The sequence below is a fragment of the Rana temporaria genome, chromosome 5 (assembly GCF_905171775.1).
Source record: "Rana temporaria chromosome 5, aRanTem1.1, whole genome shotgun sequence".
Classification (NCBI taxonomy): Eukaryota; Metazoa; Chordata; class Amphibia; order Anura; family Ranidae; genus Rana; species Rana temporaria.
Genome location: NC_053493.1, coordinates 83,818,414 through 83,845,966, shown reverse-complemented (window position 1 = coordinate 83,845,966; position 27,553 = coordinate 83,818,414). Strand labels below are relative to the sequence as shown.

At 40.6% G+C, this 27,553-nt stretch overlaps 1 protein-coding gene across 4 annotated transcripts in view; it reads right to left on the bottom strand.

The window, feature by feature from the left end:
- The window catches only part of LOC120940127 (mitogen-activated protein kinase kinase kinase 3-like), a 181,982-nt gene that overhangs the window by 64,580 nt on the left and 89,849 nt on the right, over positions 1-27,553 (bottom strand). For 3 of the 4 annotated variants that reach the window (XM_040352789.1, XM_040352788.1, XM_040352787.1), the window contains exon 3: positions 13,390-13,487. In XM_040352789.1, the coding sequence (XP_040208723.1) occupies positions 13,390-13,487 (98 nt within the window). Of the gene's footprint in view, positions 1-13,389; positions 13,488-15,213; positions 15,374-27,553 lie in introns of all 4 variants that reach the window. The other variant, XM_040352790.1, reaches the window with a different exon arrangement.

The following is a 27,553-nucleotide window of genomic DNA, read 5'->3' as shown; positions in this document are numbered from 1 at the left end:
TTCCTGTAAGCCTTGGATGGGGAGTTATAATGGGGAAGCGCACTGCATCCTAGGAAATGATGACACACATTTCCCAGGAGCATTAGCGTGCTGAGGAGTCGAGGGAGATGATGTCAGAATCCTAGGTGATTCCGAAGGCAGATTTTGTGGGACCGCATAGCAACAGGCATTTCCAGGTGAGTAATATTTTTTTTTTTTTAGGTCTAATGAGCACAATAATGAAAAAGAAATTTGGGATGGAAACTCCACTTTAATCCTAAGTTCGAGAACACTCTGGCTGACAGGCTGGTGAGAGAGGCCTGTCCAGATGCACTATACCCACTCTGGCTAGAGTGGTGATGTAAAGTTGTCGTTGGAAGCAGGACTGTTTCCCTATCTAGTTACACCTGAATTCGCTGTCTTCCATTCTGCTATCTCTTCACCTTCCATTTACTTCTATCATTTTATCCTGTTGGGTAATAAAAGCACAGAAAAGACACCTGTGGACATTCCCTTACTGCAGCTCTCATCAAGTACCCTAGACGGCAGAGATACAGAGGTAACGTGCCACTCAAAACCAACCAGCAGCTCCTTCGGGGGTAGTGCTACACTTGTTTTATCAAGTATGTGTATGTCTCACAGCATTCTTAATATAGGCCTTAATATTGTCATTAGTTACGGTGAAAGACTAGGCAAATCTTTTTTTTTTACCAGAATGGGGAAGGTTTTGGGTATCTCTGGAACAAGTAATGAGGAGACCTTTCCGCAATAGTAAAAAGGACAGCAATGTTTTAACCCTCCCCACTCCTTCAAAAACAAAAAAAAAATTTTGGCTGAAGCTTCTGAAGCTTATGACGGTGGTCTAAAGGGCCTTGAGGATACAATGACTAGTGTTGCTCACGAATATTCGTATTGCGAATATTCGGCTCGAATATGGCATATTCGAGTATTCGCGATATATTTCGAATTTCGCGGTGAATATTCGCTATTCCGAATATTCGCATTTTTTCAATTTTATTTTTAAAACAGATCACATCCTATCGACGTCTAAAAGCATTGCTGGTATGATTAGAGACCCTGGGCCGAGTAGCTAAGCTAAATTGCGAATTTTCGCTAATGCGAATGCGAAAATGATTGCGAATTTTCGATAACTGTGGTAGGAGAACTCTGATTGTCTCTGATGCAAAAGGGGGGGGGGGGCTTTGTGTATGTTTCTGTTATGAATATTTGTATGTTTGATATATTTTTTTTGTAAGAAGGAAAAAATTGCGCATACCTTAAAAAAAGGGGAGAATACAGCAGCAACTCAAAAATGTTATACAACATAAATTAATACAAGACAGAAAATGGAGTCGCTCTACAAGAATAAAAAATATGTCTAGTGACAAGACATGTGGGCAAATTATAAAATAAGCAAGCGCAAATAACTTGTGAAATACACAGTGAAACAAATATATAAAGAAATATAGTCCCAATAATAGAAAAATAATCTTTCATAAAAATGTCTTTGATATGTGAAGTGAAAAAAAGTCCAAAGCATGCAGCATGAACGTGTTCAATCTTCAAGGTGTTTGATTGACAAACGGCTGTGACAGATGGATAGAGTAAAGAATCACCACCAATGCAAAACACTTTTTATTTTCTATTGTAAAATATCAAGAATATTCTGAGCCAATCAGAGTGCTCCTTCCGCATTTGCCGAATATTCGCAATTATTTTGTATTGTAAAATATCAAGAATATTCTGAGCCAATCAGAGTGCTCCTTCCGCATTTGCCGAATATTCGCAATTATTTTGTATTGTAAAATATCACGAATATTCTGAGCCAATCAGAGTGCTCCTACAGCATTTGTCGAAATTGCGCAGTAAATATCGTATTCGCATTTTGCGAAATTTCGAAAAAATATCAAGAATATTCTGAGCCAATCAGAGTGCTCCTACCGCAGTTATCGAAATTTCGCAATTATTTTCGCATTCGCAATAGCGAAAATTCGCAATCATTTCATTTCGATAAAATATCACGAATATTCGAATTTAGCGAATATATCTCGAATATTCGACTATATATTCGAGATATATCGCGAAATCGAATATGGCGTATTCTGCTCAACACTAACAATGACCACATATTTGAACCATTAGTGTGTGTAGATCCCTCATGTGTAAAGAAAGGTCCCTCAGATTAGACTGCTGATGCCCAACCTGCAGTCATCTCAACCTACCTCTGTGACCCTCTTAGCCTATCCTTGAAGTCTGAACACAAAGGGGCGTCTTATAGTAATTTTTCTATACATTTTTCTGTAATAAATGAATGTAGTAATTTCTGGGCCCAGATTCACAAAGGACTTACGACGGCGTATCTCCACGTACATAGTCGTAAGTCTGAATGTGCGCCGTCGTATCTTTGCGACTGATTCATAGAATCAGATACGCCTCACTGTTGCCATATTTACGCTGACCGCTAGGGGCGCTTTCGTATATTTCCGCGTCGAATATGCAAATGAGCTAGATACGCCGATTCACGAAGGTACTTGTGCACGGCGTATTAAAATACGCTGTTTACATAAGGCGTACGACCGGCGTAACTTTACCCCTATAAAGCATGGGTAAGTCATGTTAAGGTATGGACATCGGAAACGTCGGAACAGCGTCGTATTTTACGTTGTTTGCGTAAGTCGTCCGTGAATGGGGATGTGTGTAGGTTACGTTCACGTCGACTAAACATTGAGCCGGCGTAACTTAGGGAGAAAATTCGACGTGATACTGAGCATGCGCCGTTCGTTAGGCCCGTCATTTACGTGGGGTCACGATTCATTTCCATACAACATGCCCCCTACCAGCCTACTTTGAATTACGCGGGCTTACGCCGGCCCATTTACGCTACGCCGCCGCAACTTACAGAGCAAGTGCTTTGTGAATACTGCACTTGCCTGTCTAAGTTGCGGCGGCGTAGCGTAAATAGGATAGGCTACGCCCGCACAAAGATACGCCCAGATACGTGAATCTGGCCCCAGATGTTTAATCACACAACAGGTATTATTAACTAATTAAATGTATGGATACATAATACAATTGAATGATGCTAGTCATCAGTCTGAAAACATCTAGTGGGTGAAAAAGGCTACTCTGGATTGGCTGCTTTTCTTCATTTATATTTTAATGAGCTATTCATTTTTATCATGGAATTTTTGACTGAAGTTTTGGTTTAAGGCTCCATGCACACTGGACGTTAGAAAAAGTAAAAAAACGCCAGTAGCTTTGCAGGGAGTCTTTCAACGTTTTTTAACGTTTTTGCAATAGTGTTTATTAGCGTTTTTTAGCGTTTGTTTTTTTAGCATTTTTTTGGGCCAAAAACTGCACTTTGAACGTGATTTTCGGGCGTTCAGAAAAAAGCCCATAAACTCCACTGCTCATTAAAGCTGAAAAACTTCCATGTGTGCATGAACACATAGGCTTACATAGAGTGGAGTTTTTGGGCTTTTATAAAAAACGCCCAAACTGCAGTTTATCAGCTCCAGTGTGAATGGAGCCTAAAGCTAAAAAAATGTAATGTTGAAATAATAATGTCACAAGTGGCATCTACCCACCACTGAAGTACCTATCCAAACTTATAAAGAGGACCTGTGGCCAGGTTTTGGATGTAAAACTAACCTACATGTTGACGCCTATGGCACTGTAAGGCCCCGTACAGACGAGGAGATATCCGATGGAAACGGTCCGCCGGACCGTTTCCAGCAGACATTTCTCCTCCGGATTTTGATCTGATGGCTTGTACTCACCATCAGATCAAAATCCGCACGGAAAACATCCGTGGTCACGTGTCCACGCTATTGCCGCGACGATGACGCGGCGACGTGCGCGACGCTGGAAGGTAAATGCTTCCACGCATGCGTCGAATCATTCCAACGCATGCGAGGGATGGGGATCGGTCGGACTTATCTGGTGAGTCTGTACAGACGACCGGATAAGTCCGAGGGACAGGATTCCAGCAGATAGATTTCTTAGCATGCTAAGAAATTTTTATCCGCTGGGAATCCGTCGCCTGGACAAATGTCCGCCGAAAATTTTCCGCTCGGGCCTACACACGACCGGATCTATCCGCTGGAACTGATCCGCGGATAAATCCCAGCGGATAGATCCGGTCGTGTGTACGGGGCCTAATGGTCATGTGCTGAGTCCACGGAGGAAAAGATTTTGATCAGTATGTTTAGGATGCATTTTCATGGTCTGGGAACATGGTTTCTTTAGCTAGCAATACAGAAAGTGAGACAGCCTCGCCACACATGTTTATGATTATGTGTGTCTTTTGTTTTTTAAAACTATGTTAAATAAACTGATATATATCTTTTATCTCTACTACCTCTCTATTTTTTTCTTATCTAGTACCGATATAGTCCCCCTGCCCCCTTGTTTTTTTGGTCTTTTGTGCCTTTTTTTAGGTCCCTCCAGCCCTTACTCTATACTAAATTGATCTCCAGGATGATGGTATTATAAATTTTTGTATTTACTATTTACATTAAGAGGCTTATATTTAAATCAGCCTCACCACACTGTAGTTCTGATAATATCAACAGTATGAAGTAAAAATTATTGCAAAAGATATTCACAAGACGCCAACATAACAGAATATGAAAGATAGAGAGTTCAAAACTTCCCTGAGGCCTCATGCACACTGGGCGTAAAAAAAAAAAAAGAAAAAAAAAAGTTGTTTGGCTTTTTTTCTGCCTCTATGTTAGCCTATGTGTCCATGCATAGAGTATAAAAGAAAAACAAATCAGCGCAATGGATATATAATAACCCTGTAAAGAGCAGCTGAACACCAGGGTCAATAATCAAATCCCTTAAAAAAATATATAAAGTAGATGGTGCAGCGCTAATAGCAACAGTCCATAAATGTATAATCCACAATCCGTGAGGACTTCAGTGCTGATACACATATAAAGACATGCACGTGACTCCGCGGGTGTGATAAACCTCCACCAATGGTAAAATTGGTCTCTGACCTCACCAAGGGGACCCTTTAGTAACGAAGGGTCAAACTCGCATTAACCTGCAGGCACTCAGGTAGATCCCAATACGATCAGGAGCCAGGAGAGGATATAAGCCAGTATGTGGTAATATTCCAGGTACCATGCAATCATAAAGATACAAAGGACAAGAACATAGTACTCTCCGTGTAAAACATATTTAATAAAAATAAAGTTAAAAACGTATAAACAAGGCACCTCGATCCGGTGCCAGATAATGCAGCATGTAAACAATCTAAGCGTGATGGCCGCAGGTGACAATCACAACGCTTCTTCCGTACGCGTTACGTCCCTTTCAGGGCGGGGACTTCTTCATCAGATATGGACTCATCATGAACACCGGCTTATGTAAACATCAGTTACTATGGAAACCCGCTACCATGCCAGGAGACATGACATCGGAATAGGGAGGTGCTAATCACACTCTAATCCAACGTATACATAGCTGATAACCATGAAGACCTCATGCCACAACATGTGACATAATACTCGGGGGAGCCAACTGCCAGTGACACAATATCACGGGAGGGACCCCGCTCATGGTGAACAAAACACACAATGCCACAAAATATATTGCAATAAAAATAAACAAGGTTAAATGCTAATCTTGCACAATACCCAATATATATATGTGCAAACTGGCAAATGTGAATATATATATATATGAAAAAATAGATATTAATAAAAATATATAAAATATCTAATCTGATAGGCATAAAAATTGTGATTTTATGATTATATGTTTGATTCAAGTACTATGTACTTTGTGTTTGGTGAATTTAGTTATTACAGTGTTCATGTATACACTGTGCACTATTAATTAATTGAATGTATTTATTTATTTTACATTTATTTACACCTTTAAAAATATGCACTTTGTAATTGATGAATTTAGTAATTTCAGATGTTTAATCTTACACCAGGTATTATTAAATAATTGAATATATATTGATGTATACTATAATTGAATGATGCTAGTCATCAGACTGAAGACATCTAGTGGGTGAAAAATAATATTCCAGGGAAAATCTCTGGATTGACTGTTTTTCTTAATTTATATTTTAATGGGTTATTCATTTTTATCTTGGTATTTTTAGCTTAAAGGAGTTGTAAATAAAAAAAAAAAATTATGCTGAAATTACTGTTTACAGGGTATAGAGACATAGGGGTAGATTCAGGTAGATTGGCGTAAATTTCTGCGGGCGTAGCGTATCTCAGATACGCTACGCCGCCGTAACTTAGTGAGGCAGGTTCTGTATTCACCAAGAACCTGCGCCCTAAGTTACAGTGGCGTAGCGTAAATCTGCCGGCGTAAGCGCGCCTAATTAAAATTGTGAAGATGTGGGCGTGTTTTATGTAAATAAAACATGACTCCACGTAAATTACATTTTTGACTAACGGCGCATGCGCCGTCCGTGAACGTAACCCAGTGCGCATGCTCCAAATTAACCCGCAAAAAGCCAAAGCTTTCGATGTGAACGTATATTCCGCACAGCCCTATTCGCGTACGACGTAATCGACGGAAAATTTGACGCTGGCCCGACGTCCATACTTAACATAGGATACGCCTCATATAGCAGGGGTAACTTTGCGCCGGAAAAAGCCTAACATAAACGACGTAAAAAAAAAATGCGCCGGGCAGACGTACGTTTCTGAATTGGCGTATCTACCTAATTTGCATATTCCTCGCGTAAATCGACGGAAGCGCCACCTAGCGGGCCAGCGTAAATATGCAACTAAGATACGACGGCGTAAGAGACTTGCGCCAGTCAGATCTTAGCCAAATTCGGGCGTATCTTGTTTTCTGAATACAGAAAAAAGATACGCCGGGTCATCTTAGAAGTTACGCGGCGTATCAATAGATACGCCAGCGTAACTTCTTTATGAATCTACCCGATAATAGTTAACTGATTCCTTTTAAAAACGATTAAAAATAGATAAAAATCAATCATATAATGTACCTGTAGTTTCTAGTTTCGTTTTTGCATGTTGTTTCCTGCCTCTGCTGTACAGAGCCACAGAGCCAATACAGGGCAGTGATGGTTTGGAAAACTAAACTGATTGGTGCTGTGGGGTTTTAGACACACAGTAATCACACCTCCTTGATTAGTGACCACAGAGAGAAAGCTCCCAGTACTGTGGTCATCAGGAAACAGACAACCAGGAAGTGTGGAGATCAGAGAAGAATTACAGCAACTTGAGAGCAAAAACGAACAATGAGGACATGAAAACAGCACTGCATTAAGGTGAAGGAAGCTATTAAGATTAAAAAAAACATTCCTTTACAAACCCTTTAAGTTCTGGTTTAAAGCTAAAAAAAATAAAACATGCTTTTGTTTTCTCTTTTGGTTCTCTTATCAAAGTTATGTATTTGCCCGGACACTTACAAAAACATGTTGCTGTCCACGGGGCGACATCAAACTCCAAAGTCCAATCAATAAAGCTGATACTCTCTTGGCTGTTTTTGTTGTGGGGCTTCCTTTTTCCTTTCGGACTCCCTGAATTCCTTCTGTTTGCTTGCAGACGCCGCGTTATTGTTTTGGGTTAAGGTTCAGAAAAGCTCTTCACTTAATCAAAACAAGAAGGCCTTTCCTCCTCAGCTTGTCCCCAGACTGGATGACATCTTTCCGCTGTTTTCTGCTCGTCAGAAAGGTTAACAACCGTGTTTTTGCACTGGAAAGCAATTTCGCAGAACCACTCGGCTATTTGTGGAGATATTAGATTTCCAATTCTAATACGAAAAGGCTGAGAAGTAAAGAAACAAAACACGCACCTGGACGGTGGAATTGTAATGTGTGATAATGACAGCCTGACCCGCAAAGAATTTACGTGTAGAAGAAACTTCCTCATATTCTCATTCAGTGAACTCTGCCGTACAGCAGGGAGGATAAAGTACTAATGATGCAATTTTAAGAGGCTGTGAATGACTAATGTACAATGACAGAAAAAGGAAATGCAAATGTAAAACAAATAAATGTGTGCAGATGTGATCAGGTAATGCAGGAAAGAAGAGTCTGGGTCAGCGGTTAGGTGCAGGTTAGACGGGAGGCAGCCTACCTGTCCAGCTGTGTAATCATCTAAAACTTTAATATATTACATTTTTGTTTTGGGTTTATCTGTCACAAAGATCTAAAGCCGTATTAAACCCAAAAACAAAAATGTAATATATTGCAGCTTACCGATCCTTAAATGTGGTGGTTACATTCGTTTTATCTTGTTTCGGCTCTTTTTTTACTTTATTTTCACCTGGTGATCTGGCCAGTAATTCACCTCCTGTATTAGGCCCCATTCACACTTCAGATTTTTTTTTTTTTTAGCTTGAAGCTCCAAAACGCTGGAGGAGAAAAAAAAATCTATGGTTCACATCTCCACTCCAAGATATAGGGTACTTGGGTCTAAGGTCCCCAAACCAAAGAGCCAAGAGGGAGCAAAATGGGCCAATTAGATAATAATTGGCCCATTTTGCTCCCTTTTGGCTCTTTGGTTTGGGGACCTTAGACCCAAGTACCCTATATCTTGATCCCAAGGATGATGATACCCCCCACTACAATACTAATTTATTTTACCCCTGAGGCTCCTTTTCTCATCTCCACTCCAAGGTCGCCTAAAGTTCAAAAAAGTACTGGAACTTTTTTTTTTTTTTTTTTTAGCTTGAAGCATGTAGATTTGAGCATTTTTGTAATTTTCGAAATTTTTTGCGCGTTTTTATTTCCATAGAAATGAATCGAAGCATGCCATTAATGCGTTTTTGTGCACATTTTGTCTGCTCAAATAAAAAAAAAAAAATGATAAAATAGTAATGATATATGATTAAATAAATGTAAACTAAATACACAAATGGCGAAAAATCATCATCAATTTATTAATAATATATAAATAACTAATAATAAACCCATAGCCTTAAAATATATTAAATAAATTTATATTAATAATAAAATAACAATATTTTTTATAATAAAATAATAAACACCCAAACCCGAACAAGAAAAATAAATTATTAATAATAATCATTTTATATTTATTTATTTTGTGTTAGGGTGTTTAGTCATTTAGTATTATTATTTTATTTAAACTTTTTTAAGGGTTAGGGGTTAATTATTTATTTACTTTCCTTAGTATTAATTTATTAAATGTATTTATTATTTATATTATTTTAATTTATTTGCGTATTTATTATTATTATTAAATGTATTTATTATTTATATTATTTTAATTTATTTGTGTATTTATTATTATTATTATTAGTAGTAGTAGTAGTAGAGTAGTAGTAGTAGTAGTAGTAGTAGTAGTAGTAGTAGTAGTAGTAACACTCTATGTCAGGAAGTTAGTTCAGCTAATACCAATTCCCATACAGCTAATGCTAATTCTTCTGCAACTAATGCTTATTTCCATACAGCTAATGCCTAATGCATGTATACCAGCACACAGACAAGCTCAGGCTAATATCCAGTGTGCACTGACACATAGGTGCCTCCTGCTCACCTTGGCTACATCGCTGACTGTGGCAGTCACCTGCTATGAGGCTACCTGCACCCGTGCTTCTTTGAGCCTTGTACCTCTGTTACCACATTTAGGGGTGCTTGGACTAGAGCTGCAAGGGAAGCCCTTGCGTCAATTTGGCCTCAAACCAAGGTACGTGACACCCTAGTGCCTAATCCTAACCCCAAATCCTAATCCTAACCCCAACCTAACCTTAACTCTAACCCAAATGAAAAAAAATAAATGAATAATAATATTTAAAAAAATAAAAAAAAAGCTAATGAAAATGCAAAAAAAAAAAAGCTGAAATACCTAGCAACAGATGATAGTTTTCATTATTGGCTAATAAAAAAATGGCAAAGCTCAAAAACGCTGCATAAAAACCCAGCGGGCTGAACAAAAAAAAACAAAGCGCTCAGGAGGAGGCGCTGTACTAACTATCCAATGCTAGTACAGCAATCTCTGCTTCTGAGCTATTGTGTTCTGACAGGGGGACACCCCCCCCCCTTCCACCTGAAGAACACCGGTCAATGCTTGGATCAGATGCTGATCAGCTGACCTTTTTTGGTCATGTCCTTCGACGGAAGCCTCTGTCGGACCGGCTTCTGTACACATGGGCCAAATGTTACCCGGTTTCTAATGATGATATTCGGCCTGTGTGTACTGCCCTTAACACTGTTTAAGCAGTTGCAGCAAACTTTTTTTTTTCTTTTGGGATACAATTTTAACATAAATGAATAAAAGCGGATTATTGTAAGCATGCCTGTAACTGTTAAATGGATTGTCTCAGCCCTCTAACTGCCACTTTTGATGCACCATTCAGTCTGGTAAAGGAAGTTGAAAAATAACAGACTTGCAGGCCAGATTACCAGGTAAAAAGGAAAACAAACACCTAAAAATTCGAATGCAGCCACCACATTAAAGAATTGATAAGATGCAATATATTAAATTTTTGTTTTCAGGTTTAAAACCGCTTTAAAGTCATGGTGGGAACAATCATAAATTCCAGACTCGACTACGCAAATGCCCTCTATCTAGGACTCCCCAAATACCAAATCACTCGTCTGCAAGTCGTTCAAAATACGGCCGCTCGACTAGTGACTGGGAAAAAAGCATGGGAATCAATCTCACCTTCACTGAGATCCCTTCATTGGTTGCCAGTAAAAGACAGAATCACTTTCAAGGCACTCTGCCTAATACATAAGGGTATTCAAGGCAAGGCTCCCCAATATCTATGCGAAAAAATAAAAGCCCATAACCCCAATCGCATTCTGCGATCCACCAATCAAAACCTCCTCCAGATACCCAAAGCCAGATACAAGTCCAAAGGAGATCGAAGATTTGCAGTCCAGGGACCTTGCCTGTGGAATGCACTACCAACCACCATCCGACTGGAGTCGGACCACTTGGCCTTCAGGAGAAAGATTAAAACCCATCTCTTCTGAGGTCAAGGGGTCCCTTACCCATGAAATGGATACAGCGCCCAGAGGCGATTCAGTTCGCATGTGTTGCGCTTTACAAGTTTCTCTCTCTCTCTCTCCACCCAAAAGGGGAAGCTCCGCTTGTTCGCACCCTCCACTGCCACATTTGACACTTTTTTTGGGGGGGAGCGGGTACCTGGTTTTGACAGGTACCCGCTCCCACTTCCTGGTAAGATTGCCACACGGCAATCTACGTCATGTCCAGGCCCCTCCACTTTCACCCAGCTGCCTTCTAGGACCTGTATGTGTCCCAGAAGACGACGGGACCATTCAGAAAGCGCAGGGCAATTTACGCTTGCGTACTTGCAATGCCAGTGCCTGCACCCGAAGCCCATGGGCGAATGGGGTGCCGACATCGCAGGATCCCAGGACAGGTAAGTGTCCTTATATTAAAAGTTACAGTATTTGTAGTTGCTGACTTTTAAAAAAAATCCCCAGACTGGAACTCCGCTTTAAACAGTACCTGCCTTAAAGGGAAAGTTCACCTGCATATGGCAAAAATAAAATGCCAGCAGCGACCACCTTGGTTTAGGGAGCTCTCTGTCACTTCATAATGTATACCTGCTGGCTTACTACTGCACACGTAAGACACATCAGTACAGGGAGAGTGGTCCTCCAGGGATGTGTGATGTGATACCAAGAGGCTATGGGCAGGGTAGAATGGGGCCCAAGCAGATGTCATTGTTGCCTAGCTGAAGATGAAGTGGGAGTGAGTACCACAAACTCACCAAACTCACAAACAAAAAATTATATATATATATGTGGACATATTTAGATAAACTGCAGTGCCTGAAATTAGCATTTTGGCCAACAGTCAAAGAGTGACTTCTATGAGAAGCCCCTGAGACAGGGATTTTGGTATAAAAAGTTAGAAGAACATAAAAAAAAAATTCCTTTCCAAAAAACGTTGTACCACAGAGTTCTCTGGAAAGGAAGGATATGAAGCAGATACAGTATGGTATGCTTTATTCCAAAGTGCCAAACAAACAATGTATCCTTAATAGTATACCCAATTTCACACGTGATGCAGTTTTCTGATGTTTGCACAAATAACAGACTATTCATAGCTCTCATGCTATATTTTTTTGGTTTGCTGATGGTTCTTTTGCAGGCTAGTTCACCGACTTTTGCTAAAAACAGGCATGTTTTTAGCAAAAGTCAGTGAACTTGCCTGCAAAAGAACCATCAGCAGACAAAAAAAAATAGCGTGAGAGCTATGAACAGTCTGTTATTTGTGCATTAGAGTGTTCTCAGTATATTAAAGCGGTTGTATAGTTATTTTTTTTACTTTTACCTACAGGTAAGCCTATAATAAGGCTTACCTGTAGGTAAAAAAAATATCTCATAAACCTTTACGGTTTAGGAGATATTCCCTGTGCAATGAGCCACTGAATGCAGTGGCGCATGCGCAAAAGGGATTTTCGGCTTAAGGCCCGGCAGCCGCCGGACCTTGCCGGAAAGAAGTCTCCCGCGCGCATGCAAGATGTAATCTCCCTCGGCGTGGACCAGATAAGTTATGCCTCGTTCTAAGGTAACTATTTTTAGCCTTTTACTTTACAGGGTTAAAAAAAATTAAAAGTTCAGCGGGTTTACTACCACTTTAAGGATAGATGCCACAATCTGTACACTTGTTGTGGATCAGTGACACAAAAATTAAAGGGGTTGTAAAGTAAATTTTTGCGTAGGATGTTCACATCATGCCAGCATGTCAAGCCAACCTCTTAAAGGGGTTGTAAAGGTTCAATGTTTTTCCCTAAATAGCTTCCTTTACCTTAAGGCAGTCCTCCTTCACTTACCTCATCCTTCGATTTTGCTTTTAAATGTCCTTATTTCTTCTGAGAAATCCTCACTTCCTGTTCTTCTGTCTGTAACTCAACACCGTAATGCAAGGCTTTCTCCCTGGTGTGGAGAAAGCCTCCTGAGGGGGGAGGGGGGCGAGCAGGAGTGTCAGGACGCCCACTAACACACAGCTCCTTTCTCTATCTGCAAAGTAGAGAGCGTCCTGACTTGCCTGCTTGCCCCCTCCCCCCTCAAGAGGCTTTCTTCACACCAGGGAGAAAGCCTTGCATTACGGTGTGTAGTTACAGACAGAAGAACAGGAAGTGAGGATTTCTCAGAAGAAATAAGGACATTTAAAAGCAAAATTGAAGGATGAGGTAAGTGAAGGAGGACTGCACTAAGGAAAAGGAAGCTATTTAGGGGGAAAAAAAATTCCTTTACAACCCCATTAAAGTCAATGGGTCACAACGACTGTCAGGTAATTAGCATATGTAAAATGAGTCAACTATGGAAGCCTGCACTTTTAACTTTTTTTTTAGGAAAGGTTTCCTTTGAGAACCATCCTTCATGTACACCCTGAACATAAGGATCCACCATTTATCAGTTAAAATATTTCAGAAAAAAAAGAATCACAAAAAACTTACCTGTTTGTTATTCTTATTACGATTACTGTCCAGTAATCCTCCACATCTCCCCAGTGCTGCCAGGTCCTTCATGATTAGATCGAGGGCTTCCTCTTCATCTGAAAAAGATCACAGACATCAATTAGTAGGCCATTTCTATACTCATGACATACAACGCAGCAAGTCAGCATTCTGCAGGATGTTGACACTGCAAACATTGACGTGTTGGATTGCTGAACTTCAAACCCTATTAAAAGGATAGCCAACTTCATGTTGTTCTTCCATTTAAGGCACTGATCTTCTTAATAGCTATTTTGTGTACGCTGTATATGTCTTAGAAACTGGCATTAAAGTAGAACTATAGACAGAGTTTTTTTTTTATTTTGGATAGAGCAAGGGAGGGTTAATGTCCCTGTCTTTTTTGCCATCTGTATCCCATTGCAGAGAGTTCCCTTCACTTCCTGTTCCATAGCCAAAACAGGAAGTGAGAGAAAATCCCTGCACGTTAAAGGGTAACTCCACCTTCTTGGGGGGGATAGCAAATTAAGAAAAAATATAACATAGTGTATACCAGTGTTTCTCAACTCCAGTCCTCAAGGCGCCCCAACAGGTCATGTTTTCAGGTTTTGCACAGATGATTTGATCAGTTTCACTGCCTTAGTAATTACGACAGCTGTTTCATCGGAGGGAAATCCTGGAAACATGACCTGTTGGGGTGCCTTGAGGACTGGAGTTGAGAAACACTGGCGAATACAATTGTGACCCAAGTCATATTGTAATTGAATGTTATTAAAAAACACCTTTCCTCTTGAATCTCCAGCTCTGTAATTTTCTGACTTTACAGAATGTGTACAGAACTCCCCCCAGAAACATAATTTTCTGCTTGTGTGATAGGCTCACCAATTTTCCCAGAAGTCTGCCTAAGATACAAGTTAGATTTCAGTCATCCCCTGCAACAAAAATGTCATTTTCTGAGATACTCCCAATAGGAAAATCACATCTAATGCTGGCCATACACTATACGAAAAATTGGTCATTTAGACAGTTTGTTCGCTTTTGGGCCAGTTAATGGGCACAAATCGGTAATCGGTTGGGACATTTTTGAGCCGAAAAAACTAAGGACAAGTTTGGAAATTTTCTGGTGAACAAACAATAAATTAAAAGGTCAATGCGTCTCCCGTCCAAACTGTTTGCACTAGGTATATGTGAAAAAAAACTGATACATTTATGTCCATTGAATGATTTATGGGTCATTGCATGATGGCACTATCGTTTGCTCTCATGGCCAAAAGTTTGTTTTTTGAAAATGGGTTCAAACGATTTTTCGTATAGTGTATGGCCAGCATAAAGGAATGCAGGCCCAGCAGCTTTTCTCATTATTGCCCTGCAGGTGAAGCAGCTGGTTGATAATTATGAAACCACTCCTATTAGAGTCATTTTACTACATGGACACATGTTCAGCTCGCATGAAGGTAGAAAGCTTTTGCGAGAAGGAGCCAAGACAGCCGCCGAGGGACCCCAGAAGACAGGGTTAGGGGACACTCTGTGCAAAATGAGCTGCACAGTGGAGGTAAGTATAACATGTTTGTTATTAAAAAAAAAAAAAAAAAGTTTGCCCTTAGTGACCCTTTAAGACTAAGGCCTATGTAGGAGGCTGAAACACGTTAATTTTTATAAAAATGTATTCCATTTTATGTTTTGATGGATGAAATAAAATAACAGTTTGTATGTCAAGATGTGCCGGATTTTATACTTTTTTGTCTGATGTTAGGGTTTAACTGTGTGAAGTGTTGATCTTTAGTTATTACCTTGATTTTAATGTGCTTCATACAATAAAATACATACGATTTTAATGAAGGATGTTTTTTATTCCTGAGGCTGAAGTAAAAGCATCTTAAAAGTCCCAAATTTTTCTGATATTTTTTCCACACTTATTGTTGTTAGGGATGCGGTGCTGAGGATACCCATTCATGCCAAATCCGATTTATTCTGTGAAAAGCTGTGTCTAAAAATTGTCAACAATTTCAGAAGAATGCTTCTCAATGTAGAGTTGCAAAGACTTTAAATATATCATCTACACTACAGTACATAATATCATCAAAAGATTCCGAAAATCGAGAGAAATCTCTGTGCACAAGGGACAAGGCTGAAACACAATATTGGATGCCTGTGATCTTCTGTCCTTCAGACAGCATTGCATTAAACACAAGCATGATTCTGTGATGGACATCACTGCATGGGCTCAGGAATACTTCCAAAAATCACTGTCTGTGAGCACAGTTCACCGTGCCATCCAAAAACGCAAGTTAAAGTTCTATCATGCAAAAAATAAACCATATCTGGACATGATCCAAATATCGGTCTTCTCTGAGTCAAAGATCATTTAAAATGTTCTGTTGCAAAGCAGAAAACTGCTTTGTGTTCTGACAAACTGAAAATGTATATTATTTTTGGTAATCTTGGCTGCCGCATCCTCCAGACTAAATTGCAGAGGGACCTTTCTGACTTGGTATCAGTGCTCAGTTCAAAAGCCAACATCTCTGATGGCATGTAGTGTATGAGTGTGTATGGAATGGGCAGCTTGCACATCTGAAAAGACACCATCAAAGCTGTAAGATATATCCGATTTTAGAGAAGTATAAGCTCCCATCCAGATGATGTATTTTTCATGGAAGGCCTTGTATGTTTCAGCAGAACAATGCTAAACAGCATACTGCATCTATGACAATAGCATGGCTTTGTACAAGAGTCCAGGTGCTTAACTGGCCTGCCTGCAGTCTAGACACGTGCACACTGAAATATTTCATTTCGGAATTTTTGTCCGAAAAATTAATTTATTTAGTTACTCCCGAAATTCGTTTTTATTTATTTTGTTTCGATAAAAAATGCATTCGTCCGAAAACATGAATTAATTAAGGTCGAATCTGTCATTGAAGGCTTATGGTGTCTGTCGAATGTTCTAAGAAGATTCGACGGAGCAGCTAAACTTTACGGCGCTGCCATTTTACATTTCCTGTCGAATGTTCCGCCTACAAGCTATACAAGAATTCTAATGTTGTATGACACTAGTAATAATTATAAATTATTATTACTAGTCAACCAAAATTCAAATTCTTCTATAGCCTATGGGCCGAGCATTTGACCGGAAATGTAGGATTGCGGCGTCGTACAGTTTAGCGGCTTGTCAAATCTTCTTAGAACTTTCGACAGACACCATAAGCCTTCAATGACAGATTTGACGTTTGTATGTTTTTCGCTGCTTCATCAAATCTTCGTTGTCGAATGATCTACCCCAACACTGTCTCTATAATGTCGAATCTTTTCTCTTTAATGTCGAATCTTTCCTCTCTATGTAGAATATTCTTAATCTTCTATCCATATCGAACTGTTGTAGCAACGAAAACAAAAATAAAGCATTTTTTTTATGTCGGATCTTTCGGATTTCAGATTCTGTGTGTTCGTTTTCGTTTGTTAAAACCGCAACGAAAATACCCCGAAATTCGGGCGAAAATGCAGTCGGACTGAAACGAATGCACACGTCTACTGCAGTCCATACCTTTTACCAACAAAAAAATATATATTTGGTACATCTTTAAATTAAAAACACGACAAAGAAGACCCAAGACTGTTGAGCATTTCGAATACTATATCGGGCAGGAATGGGACAACATTACTCTCCCAAAACTCCAGCAACTGGTCTCTTCTGTTCTCAGACCTATACAAAGTGTTGGTAAAAGAAGAGGGGGTGGCTACACCTTGGTTAACATGACTTTCCTAAATTTTTTGATTGCTGCCATCAATTTAAAAATTATATTATTGTTTTATTAAAATGCTACATTCTCTCAGCTTAAACATTTGATGTGTTTTCTATTTTCTATTGTGAATAAAATATGTTTTTTTTAGATTTGCAAATCATTGCATTCTGTTTCTGAGTAGATTTTACACAATGTCACAACTTTTTGGGAAATGGGGTTGTATCCAATGCAGGTATATTCTTTATCTGCACAGTTGGACCTCTGGATAGCCAGCCAAGGACAAAAACTGACATTATACAATTTTCTTTTAGATTTACCAAAACCATATAATATGAGGTCATACCTAAACACTTTCAATTTGTATGCAATCAGGCAGGCCCTTGCACTACATCATTGTAGGTAAATCTAATGGAAATTGAACAAGAAAAGTGTATAATGTAAGGCCAGCTTATCACAGCTCAGCTTCTGTGCTTTGTGTGGTCATTTTAGAACAATGAAAAAAGGCGACTGGCAGGATCAAGCAGGTACTAGAGATGGATGGAGTACATGAAAATGATAGACTATGATTTATAAAATACCCATATGAGAACACACAGGTAGAAAAAAATAAATTATATTTAGGGCAACATACACTTTAAAGCGGGAGTTCACCCGAATTTTTTTTTTTAACATTAGATTGATGCTCATTTTGTCAAGGGGAATCAGGTAGTTTTTTTTAAATCTAAGCAGTACTTACCGTTTTGGAGATAGATCTTCTCCGCCGCTTCCGGGTATGGGCTGCGGGACTGGGCGTTCCTATTTGATTGACAGTCTTCCGACAGGCTTCCGACGGTCGCATACATCGCGTCACGAGTAGCCGAAAGAAGCCGAATGTCGGTGCGGCTCTATACGGCGCCTGCGCACCGACGTTCGGCTACTTTTGGAAAATCGTGACGCGATGTATGCGACCGTCGGAAGCCTGTCAATCAAATAGGAACGCCCAGTCCCGCAGCCCATACCCGGAAGCGGCGGAGAAGATCGCTCTCTAAAACGGTAAGTACTGCTTCGATTTTAAAAAAACTACCCGATTCCCCTTGACAAAATGAGCATCAATCTAATGTTAAAAATTAACTTTTCGGGTGAACCTCCACTTTAAGTGAACTGTGCTTAGCTCACTCTGCACACACTCACATCATAGTATTACGCAAGCCCAATACATTTATGTCTGCTGCACAAATGAACATGGGATTTGCCTACGTGCTTTCTGGAACACAGAGAACAAGTCTGATCGCTTCCAGGAAGAGCCAGACTTTTTAACTATTTTATTATTAATTGAAATGAGCACACACTTAAAGCATGTGTAAACCCATATACAGTGAGGGGGGAAAAAAGTATCTGATCCCCTGCTGATTTTGTACATTTGCCCACTAACAAAAAAATGATCAGTCTATAATTTATTTTTATTTTTTCCAATAACAATTTTATTGATCAAATAAAGTTAGTACATACATAACTCACAGTCTTTATTTTACTGATCAGAGAAAGAACAACAACAAAAATATACAGAAAAATGCATTTAAAAAAAGTTATAAATTGATTTGCATTTTAATGGGTGAAAAAAGTATTTGATACCCTATCAATCAGCAAGATTTCTGTCTCCCAGATGTCTTCTATACAGGTAACTAGCTGAGAATATGAGCTCCTAAAGGGAGTGCTCCTAATCTTAGCTTGTTACCTGTGTAAAAGACACCCAGAAGCAATCTATTAGGCCCCTTTCACACTGAAGAGTTTTTCAGGCGGTTTAGCGCTAAAAATACTGCCTAAACACCGCCTGGAAAACTCCTGCCCTGCAGTCTCAGTGTGAAAGCCTGCTCTAGCAGGACCGCTCCAAAAGTCCTGCTAGCCGCATCTTTGGAGCGGTGAAAGAGGTGTGTTTACCGCTCCTCCACATTGAAAACAATGGGACACCGCGGCTATACCCCTTTTTCGGCTGCTAGCAGGGGTTAAATTCGCACTGCTAGCGGCCGAATACCGCCGCAATTCGCGGAAATTCACTGAAAATAGCACCGCTATACCGTCAGGGCACCTCCAGCCCCAGTGTAGAGGGGACTTAGATTCCAATCTCTCCAAGGATGACAAGATTGTAGACCTACAAAAGGTTGGAATTGGCCACAAGACCATCGCCAAGCAGTTTGGTGAGACATGAAGGTTGCTAATGAACATCTGAATGATTCAGATGTGAGAGTAAAAAGGGTTGAAATAAATTAGAACGCTACCAGATGTGTTTGAAACTGTCAACTTTTATTCCCATAGTTTCAAGGAAGGTATACGAGGGCCGCCATTGCTCACTCCTGAAAATGCTAGACACCTGACTGGCTTCAAAACTTTCCGAGTCACTGAGAAAAGTAAGTTCTTAAATTTGATCTGTGGGTCGCCCTGCCAGCACAACCTGGTTTGACAAACTTTAATCTGATAAGCGAAAAAGCCAGGTGGAAAATTGTCAGCATAACAAAGATGGCAGCCTATGCGCTTAAAGTATAACTAAAGGCAAAACTTTTTTTTTTGCTTCAGGGGATAACTCAAGTCCAAGTGTAGCAATAGCATGGCATTATCTCATACTTGACAAAGGGTCAGTAAATTATTTGGTAAAGGGAGTAGCCATTTAAAAAAAAAAAAGTGGGATTGGCAAGAAGGGGCGAGGAGGAAAGAAGGAAGTGGGGAGGAGAGGGGGAGAGTGGTTGGACAGGAATGTTATACCCCCACCTCTTGATACTGTTAGCTATGGATGATTTAAAGGCCAAGAGAAAAACCTTGCCTGCTTGATCAGGCATAAACGTACTCCAAGGTCCAGTTGCCATTGACGCAAGTATGGCAGAAGTGGGTCATCAGAGGGCGCAGTCAGATAACCATAGAGTAAAGAGTGTGTGTCTGGTTGGCTCCCCTTTCCTGCAGAGCGACTCATATGGTGTAAGTGAACGTAGTGAGTAATTAGATGTCTGAATAGTCTGCAAGTAGAGCTAGACGGTACTCCACAGTCCAAGGGATGTTCCTGAGAGCCTGGTGATGTTGGTCTGGGAGGCAAACCCTTCATGGGGCCAAAAATCTAGAAGGCATTACTTCCCCTGTCGGCCTAGTCTCCTGAGGTGTCTGCTCGTGAAGCCAGGAGTAAAGGCAAAAAAAAATATTTGACATGGGTTATAACCCACTCTTACTCTATCCAAATTTTTATTTTTATTTTTTGCTGTAGTTCTGACAGCCATGAGTGTTACCTGTCAGAATACAGTAGAAGGCAGAGGAGAGTTATCCATCTGAACTATTTAGAATAGGTGGAGGAATCTATGTGTGTAGGGCCAGTTTATCTCCTGCTGAATGTGTGGAGGTTCCATCATTTTTGTTTTATCTCCGGATGGTGTATAAGTAGATCCCTTTCGTATGGTGCAGACTCCATTCCGATCAGCAGGGGGTGCACTCACAGATCCCTAGCTGATCAGAGCAGAGCGGGGTGAATGAAACATCCGTGTATACTCAGTTTCTGCAGAGGGGACATGGACAGAGCTCGCTCTGCTCTATGGGCGGCCGGGTGTAAACCGACTCTGCTGTTCATTTACACCTGACTACCTCCGATCTGCCTACACAGAAAAGGACTGGTTCCCTTCTGTTTGTTTTAAGTGGACCAGATCGGATTGGTGGTAAGAGGTTGTAAACGAACACAAGTCTGTTTACACCCGCCGGTTCATAGGGATGAATAGATCATCCGATCAGATCAACCTAAAAAACTGACAGGCCGACCTGATCAGAACAGTTGTGTGGAAAGGCCCGTAGGCTGGGTTCACACTTGTCCGATAAACGGTCCTACATTGGGAGCCTCATGTAGCATGACGTGTGAAAATCAATGTTTCCCTATGAGAGCTGTCTTAACTGGTCCTACACAAGTCGGTCCGACTTTGAAAATGCTCCCTGTACTACTTTTGGTCCTACATTGATCCTACTTCAGGCCCATTGAATATCATTGAAGTCGGACCAAAGTAGTATCCTGTTCATGAAAGTAGGATGGATGTAGGACCAATGTAGGATCAGTGTAGGACCAATGTAGCAGAGCAAAGTAGGATGAAAGTAGTGTAGTAGTGTGAACCCAGCCTCAAAGGAAATTCAAATAGGGAGGGTCAGATGTTAACGCAATGGAAAGTGAGAGCAGTTGGGAACATAATTTAGGTGCAGAGATCATGCAGCTGTGTCCTTCCAAATCGTGAAAGAATCAACAGCCTCAACCTAAATAGAGAGCACTGACCCTTTAACTACTATCATGTTTAAATGTAAAGAAATTTCTAATTTAAACCTCTCACATCAAAACGTTGGATCTTTGTCATCATTTATAAGCAGATAGCTAAAACCTCAATTATAAAATTCCTCCTGGTACAGTTAAGCATTCATTGATTCAATCCTACTAGTGCAATCGGTACAAGATTAAATGATTTTCTACACCTTTAAGTGACTGCAATCCAAGAGATGCTGCGTAGGCTGAAAATAAATGACTTAATCCTCACTCTGGGGACCTCCAAGAGAGGTCCAATGTAAATATTTTCCAGACTAAGAAAAGCACAGAATTCTTTCTCAAGTTTACTACCAAGTTACGTTGTATAGGGAAACAACCCGTCACTTACCCACTATCAGTGACAGAAGAGATCTTTACATCATGACATTGACATGATACAATAAGCAGGACAGGACTGTCCCTCTAAACATGCAGGCAGGGGTTTTGTTTCTCAGGATGGAGTGTGACACTGTGACCTGGGGGAACACTACATGAAACACAGACATTAAACAGAACTTGCTCTACTTAGGAAAATATTAAACATACAGGCCCGGATTCACGTAGAGCCGCGTAAAATTGTGCGGGCGTAACGTATCTGATTTACGTTACCCCTCCGCAACTTACACAGGCAAGTGCTGTATTCTCAAAGCACTTGTTCCGTAAGTTGTGGCGGCGTAGCGTAAATCGGCCGGCGTAAGCCCGCCTAATTCAAATTTGGATCAGGGGGGCGTGTTTTATGCAAAACTACTGTGACCAGACGTGATTGACGTTTTTGCGGAACAACGGCGCATGCGCAGTCCGTGGAATTTCCCAGTGTGCATTGCTCCAAAGTACGCCGCAAGGACGTCATTGGTTTCGACGTAAACGTAAATGACGTCCAGCCCCAATTACGGACGACTTACGCAAACGACGCAACTTTTTCAAATTTCGACGCAGGAACGACGGCCATACTTAACATTGGCTGCGCCTCATATAGCAGGGGCAACTTTACGCCGGGAAAAGCCTAACGTAAACGTCGTAACTTTACTGCGTCGGCCGCGCGTACGTTCGGGAATTCACGTATCTATCTAATTTGCATACTCGACGCGGAATTCGACGGAAGCGCCACCTAGCGGTAAAAAAAAAATGCAGTTAAGATCCGACGGCGTAAGATACTTACGCCTGTCGGATCTAATGGATATCTATGTGTAACTGATTATAAGAATCAGACGCATAGGTACAACGGGTCAGATTAGGACTTGCAACGGCGTACATGGCGCTGCGCCGTCGTAAGTCCTTTGAGAATCTGGGCCACGATGTGAAGAATGCACCCACCACTATGGAATAAAATCCTATCATGCCGCGTACAGACGGTCGTTTTTTGTGATGAAAAAAAACGACGTTTTAAAAAACGTCATTTAAAATGATCGTGTGTGGGCAAAACGTCGTTTTATGTCTTCAAAAAAACGACCAAAAAAAAATTCGAACATGCTTGAATTTTTTGTGTCGTTTTTCAAAACGTCGTTTTGTTTCACAGAAATTGACCGTGTGTAGCAAAAAACGACGTTTAAAACAACGTTTTTAAACCCACGCATGCCCAGAAGCTAGTTATGAAGCGAGCTTCAATTGAAAAAAGTGGTGAACGTAACCTCGCTTTGCTAGAGCATTGTGAAAAAACGATGGTGTGTAGGCAACTTCGTCTTTGAAAATGATGTTTCAAAAACGTCGTTTTATTTCATGATTTAAAACGACGTTTTTTTCATCACAAAAAACGACCGTCTGTACGCGACATTAGAAGTCACAAATAAGTACAATGTCTGTGATTCATAAATCTGCATGCTAAAGGATAATGGCATCAGAGTGACAAAACTGGAATAGGTAATGAATGTTACATTAATATGTTTTCTTTCCAAAATAATCTTCATAATGATATACAGTGTTTCATTTTGATGATGGAACTGCAAAGTAACACACACATATATATATATATATATATATATATATATATATATATATATATATATATATATATATATATTTTATTTTTTTTGCTGTCCTTCCGCTGCTTCTTTGCTCCACCACCATTCCATTCACCTGTGATTGCAAAGAGAAGAAGCCTTGTGGGAGCTCCAAGTCACTCTGGTCAGAGCCTACCCAGCTATAGACTTTTAACCAGCCCTAATGTGACTGAACTGGGGTCTGGGCATTAGCTGTGCTATGTTATTCTACCTTAAAAGGTCCTGCACATACTGCCCACTGTCATACCTTCCGCACTTTGGTGGAATAAATTGCCTGCTGTTATATCCTCTGACCTCCTCTCCTGCATATACTGCCTATTGTCATGCCCCCACATCCTCTCCTGCATATACTGCCAACTGTCATACCCTTCACACTCCTCTCCTGTATATACTGTCTATTGTCACACCCTCCACACTCCTCTCCTGTATATACTGCCTACTGTCATACCCTCCACACTCCTCTCCTGTATATACTGCCTATTGTCATGCCCTTCACACTCCTCTTCTGTTTATACTGCCTACTGTCATACCCTCCACACTCCTCTCCTGTATATACTGCCTACTGTCTTACCCTCCACACTCCTCTCCTGTATATACTGCCTACTGTCATACCCTCCACACTCCTCTCCTGTATATACTGCCTACTGTCATACCCTCCACACTCTTCTTCTGTATATACTGCCTACCATCATACGCCCCCCCCCCCACACTCCTCTCCTGCATACCTTTTGTCATGCCCCCACACTCCTCTCCTGCATATACTGCCTACTGTCATACCCCCCACACTCCTCTCCCGTATATACTGCCTAATGTCATACCCTCCACACTCCTCTCCTGTATATACTGCCTACCAGTCCCGGCCCGTCTATTAGGGGCGCATATAATTCCTGCTGTCCAGGGCAGGACTTAGGGTGGTGGGGGCCCCTGGGCTTGAGTGTTGAAGGGGCCCCCTGGAGCCGAGAATTGGGGGGGATCGAAGTTGTTGAGCGGGGGGGGGGGCGAATTGAAGTTGTTGAGCGGGGGGGGAGCGCATTAAAGTTGTTGAGCGGGGGGGGATTTTGCAGTTGTTGAGGGGGGGAGTGCCTCTCACCTGTGCCAACAACCGGGGCCACAGACTGTCATTAGCCCGGCTGTCGGCTTTCTTCCCTTCAGCAGCCACAGTCCTCCACACACCACTCCGGTTCCTCCTGCTTCCGTGCTGCCTCCTCTTGCAGTGCGGGAAAATTAACCCTTTTGCGGGAATGCGGGAAGAAGCTGTCTGTGCGGGAAAGTCCCACAGAATCCGTGCGTGTTGGGAGGTATGCGCAGGGCCGCCATCAGGAATTTTGGGGCCCCTTGCACAGCTTAAGGCATGGGCCCCCTGAAGCAGAGAACCTAGGGGGGGTGGGGGTGCTGTCGCCTGAAATTGAGAAGGGTGGGGGCTGCCGCAAATTGAGAAGCCTTTACAAAAAAAAGAAGAAATAAAGAAGAAAACAAATATATATATATATATATATAAAAAAGGGGGGTAGCCATCCGGGGCCCTGGGGACCTCTGGGCCTTTTAATAAAAAGAAAAAATAAACCTCTGGGCCCTTTAATAATAAAAAAAAAACATTTATAAAAAATACATAAAAAAAGGGAGGTTGCCATCCGGGCCCCTGGGAACCTCTGGGCATTTTAATAAAAAATAAAAAAATAAACATTTATAAAAAAAATAAAAAAAGAGGGGTTGCCACATGGGGCCCTGGGGACCTCTGAGCCCTTTAATAATAAAAAAAAAATATATATATATATATATATATATATATATACAGTGGGGATCGAAAGTTTGGGCACCCCAGGTAAAAATTTGTATTAATGTGCATAACGAAGCCAAGGAAAGATGGAAAAATCTCCAAAAGGCATCAAATTACAGATTAGACATTCTTATAATATGTCAAAAAAAGTTAGATTTTGTTTCCATCATTTACACTTTCAAAATTACAGAAAACAAAAAAATGGCATCTGCAAAAGTTTGGGCACCCTGCAGAGTTAATATCTTGTACTGCCCCCTTTGGCAAGTATCACAGCTCGTAAACGCTTTTTGTAGCCAGCCAAGAGTCTTTCAATTCTTGTTTGAGGGATCTTTGCCCATTCTTCCTTACAAAAGTCTTTCAGTTCTTTGAGATCTCTGGGCTGTCTGTCACGCACTGCTCTTTTAAGGTCTATCCATAGATTTTCAATTATGTTGAGGTCAGGAGATTGTGAAGGCCATGGCAAAACCTTCAGTTTACGCCTCTTGATGTAATCCCCCATGGATTTTCAGGTGTGTTTAGGATCATTATCCATTTGTAGAAGCCATCCTCTCTTTAACTTCAGCTTTTTCACAGATGGCATCAAGTTACCATCCAAAATTTGCTGAAATTTTATTGAATCCATTTTTCCTTCTACTCGTGAAATTTTCCCTGTGCCACTGGCTGCAATACAACCCCAAAGCATGATTGATCCACCCCCATGCTTCACAGTTGGACAGAGGTTCTTTTCATTAAATTCTGTGCTCTTTCTTCTCCAAACGTCCCTTTGCTCATTCCGGACAAAAAATACTATTTTAACCTCATCGGTCCACAGAACTTGTTTCCAAAATGCATCAGGCCTGTCTATATGTTCATTTGCGAAGTTCAAACGCTGATTTTTGTGGTGAGGACGTAGAAGAGGTTTTCTTCTGATGACTCTTCCATGAAGACCATATTTGTACAAGTATCTCTTTATAGTGGAATAGTGTACCACAACTCCAGTGTCTGCCAGATCTTTCTGGAGGGATCGTGCCGTCAAACGTGGGTTTTGAATTGCTTTTCTCACAATCCTGCGAGCTGTTCTGTCTATTTGTCTTGGTCTTCCAGATCTTGCTTTAACTTCCACTGTTCCTGATGACTGTCATTTATTAACTACATTCCGAACAGAGGATATTGACATCTGAAAACGCTTTGCTATCTTCTTATAGCCTTCTCCAGCTTTGTGAGCGTCAACTTTTTTCAGTTTCAATTTTCTAGACAACTGCTTAGAAGAACCCATGGTGCTGATTGTTGGGGGAGGGTCAGATGAGTCTGGCCATTTAAAACCTTTGAGATTGACATCACCTGGTCTTCCCAGACGATGATTGAGAACAATCCATTACACTGGCAGATCTCAGTTTTGCAAAGGGGGTGCAGTGCATGCTATAAATTCTGCAGGGTGCCCAAACTTTTGCAGACGCCATTTTTTTGTTTTCTGTAATTTTGAAAGTGTAAATGATGGAAATAAAATATAACTTTTTTTGACATATTATAAGAATGTCTAATCTGTAATTTGATGCCTTTTGGAGATTTATCCATCTTTCCTTGGCCTCGTTATGCACATTAATACAAATTTCTACCTGGGGTGCCCAAACTTTCGATCCCCACTGTATATAAAAAAATAAAAAAGGTGGGTTGCCATCCGGGGGCCGTGGAGACCCCTGAGCCCTTTAATAATAATAATAATAATAATACTATATATATATATATATTATTATTATTATTAAAGGGCCCAGGGGTCTCCAGGGCCCCGGACGGCAACCCCCCTTTTTTTTATTTATTTTTTGTAAAAAAATGTTTTTTTTATATATATTTTTTATTTTTATATATATATATTATTATATATATAAAAATAAAAAATATATAAAAAAAACATTTTTTTACAAAAAATAAATAAATTAAATAAAAATAAATAAAAAAAATAAATAAAAAAGGGGGGGTTGCCGTCCAGGGCCCTGGGGGGCTCCGGGCCCCTGGGGACCTCTGGACCCCTAAAAAAAAAAAAAAAAAAAAAAAAAAATTTTTTTTTTTTTTTTTTTTTTTAGGGGGCCCCCTATTGGGTGGGGCCCCTGGGCTTGAGCCCAGTCAAGCCCAATGGTAAGTCCGGCCCTGCTGCTGTCGTACCCTCTGCTCTCCTTTCTTGTACATTCTGCCCGTTGCCATACCCTTGGCTCACCTCTTTTGCACAACTGGCCCCTGTCATATCTTCTGGCACTCCTTTCTTGCACACAGGAAAACTTAAATCTCCTTTTTTCACTACAAAATTGTACACATTGTTTCTACTTGTTATTGACACTTTTGTATATAAAAAACATTTCTACAGCATTGTTTGTAATATGCCCAACTTTGC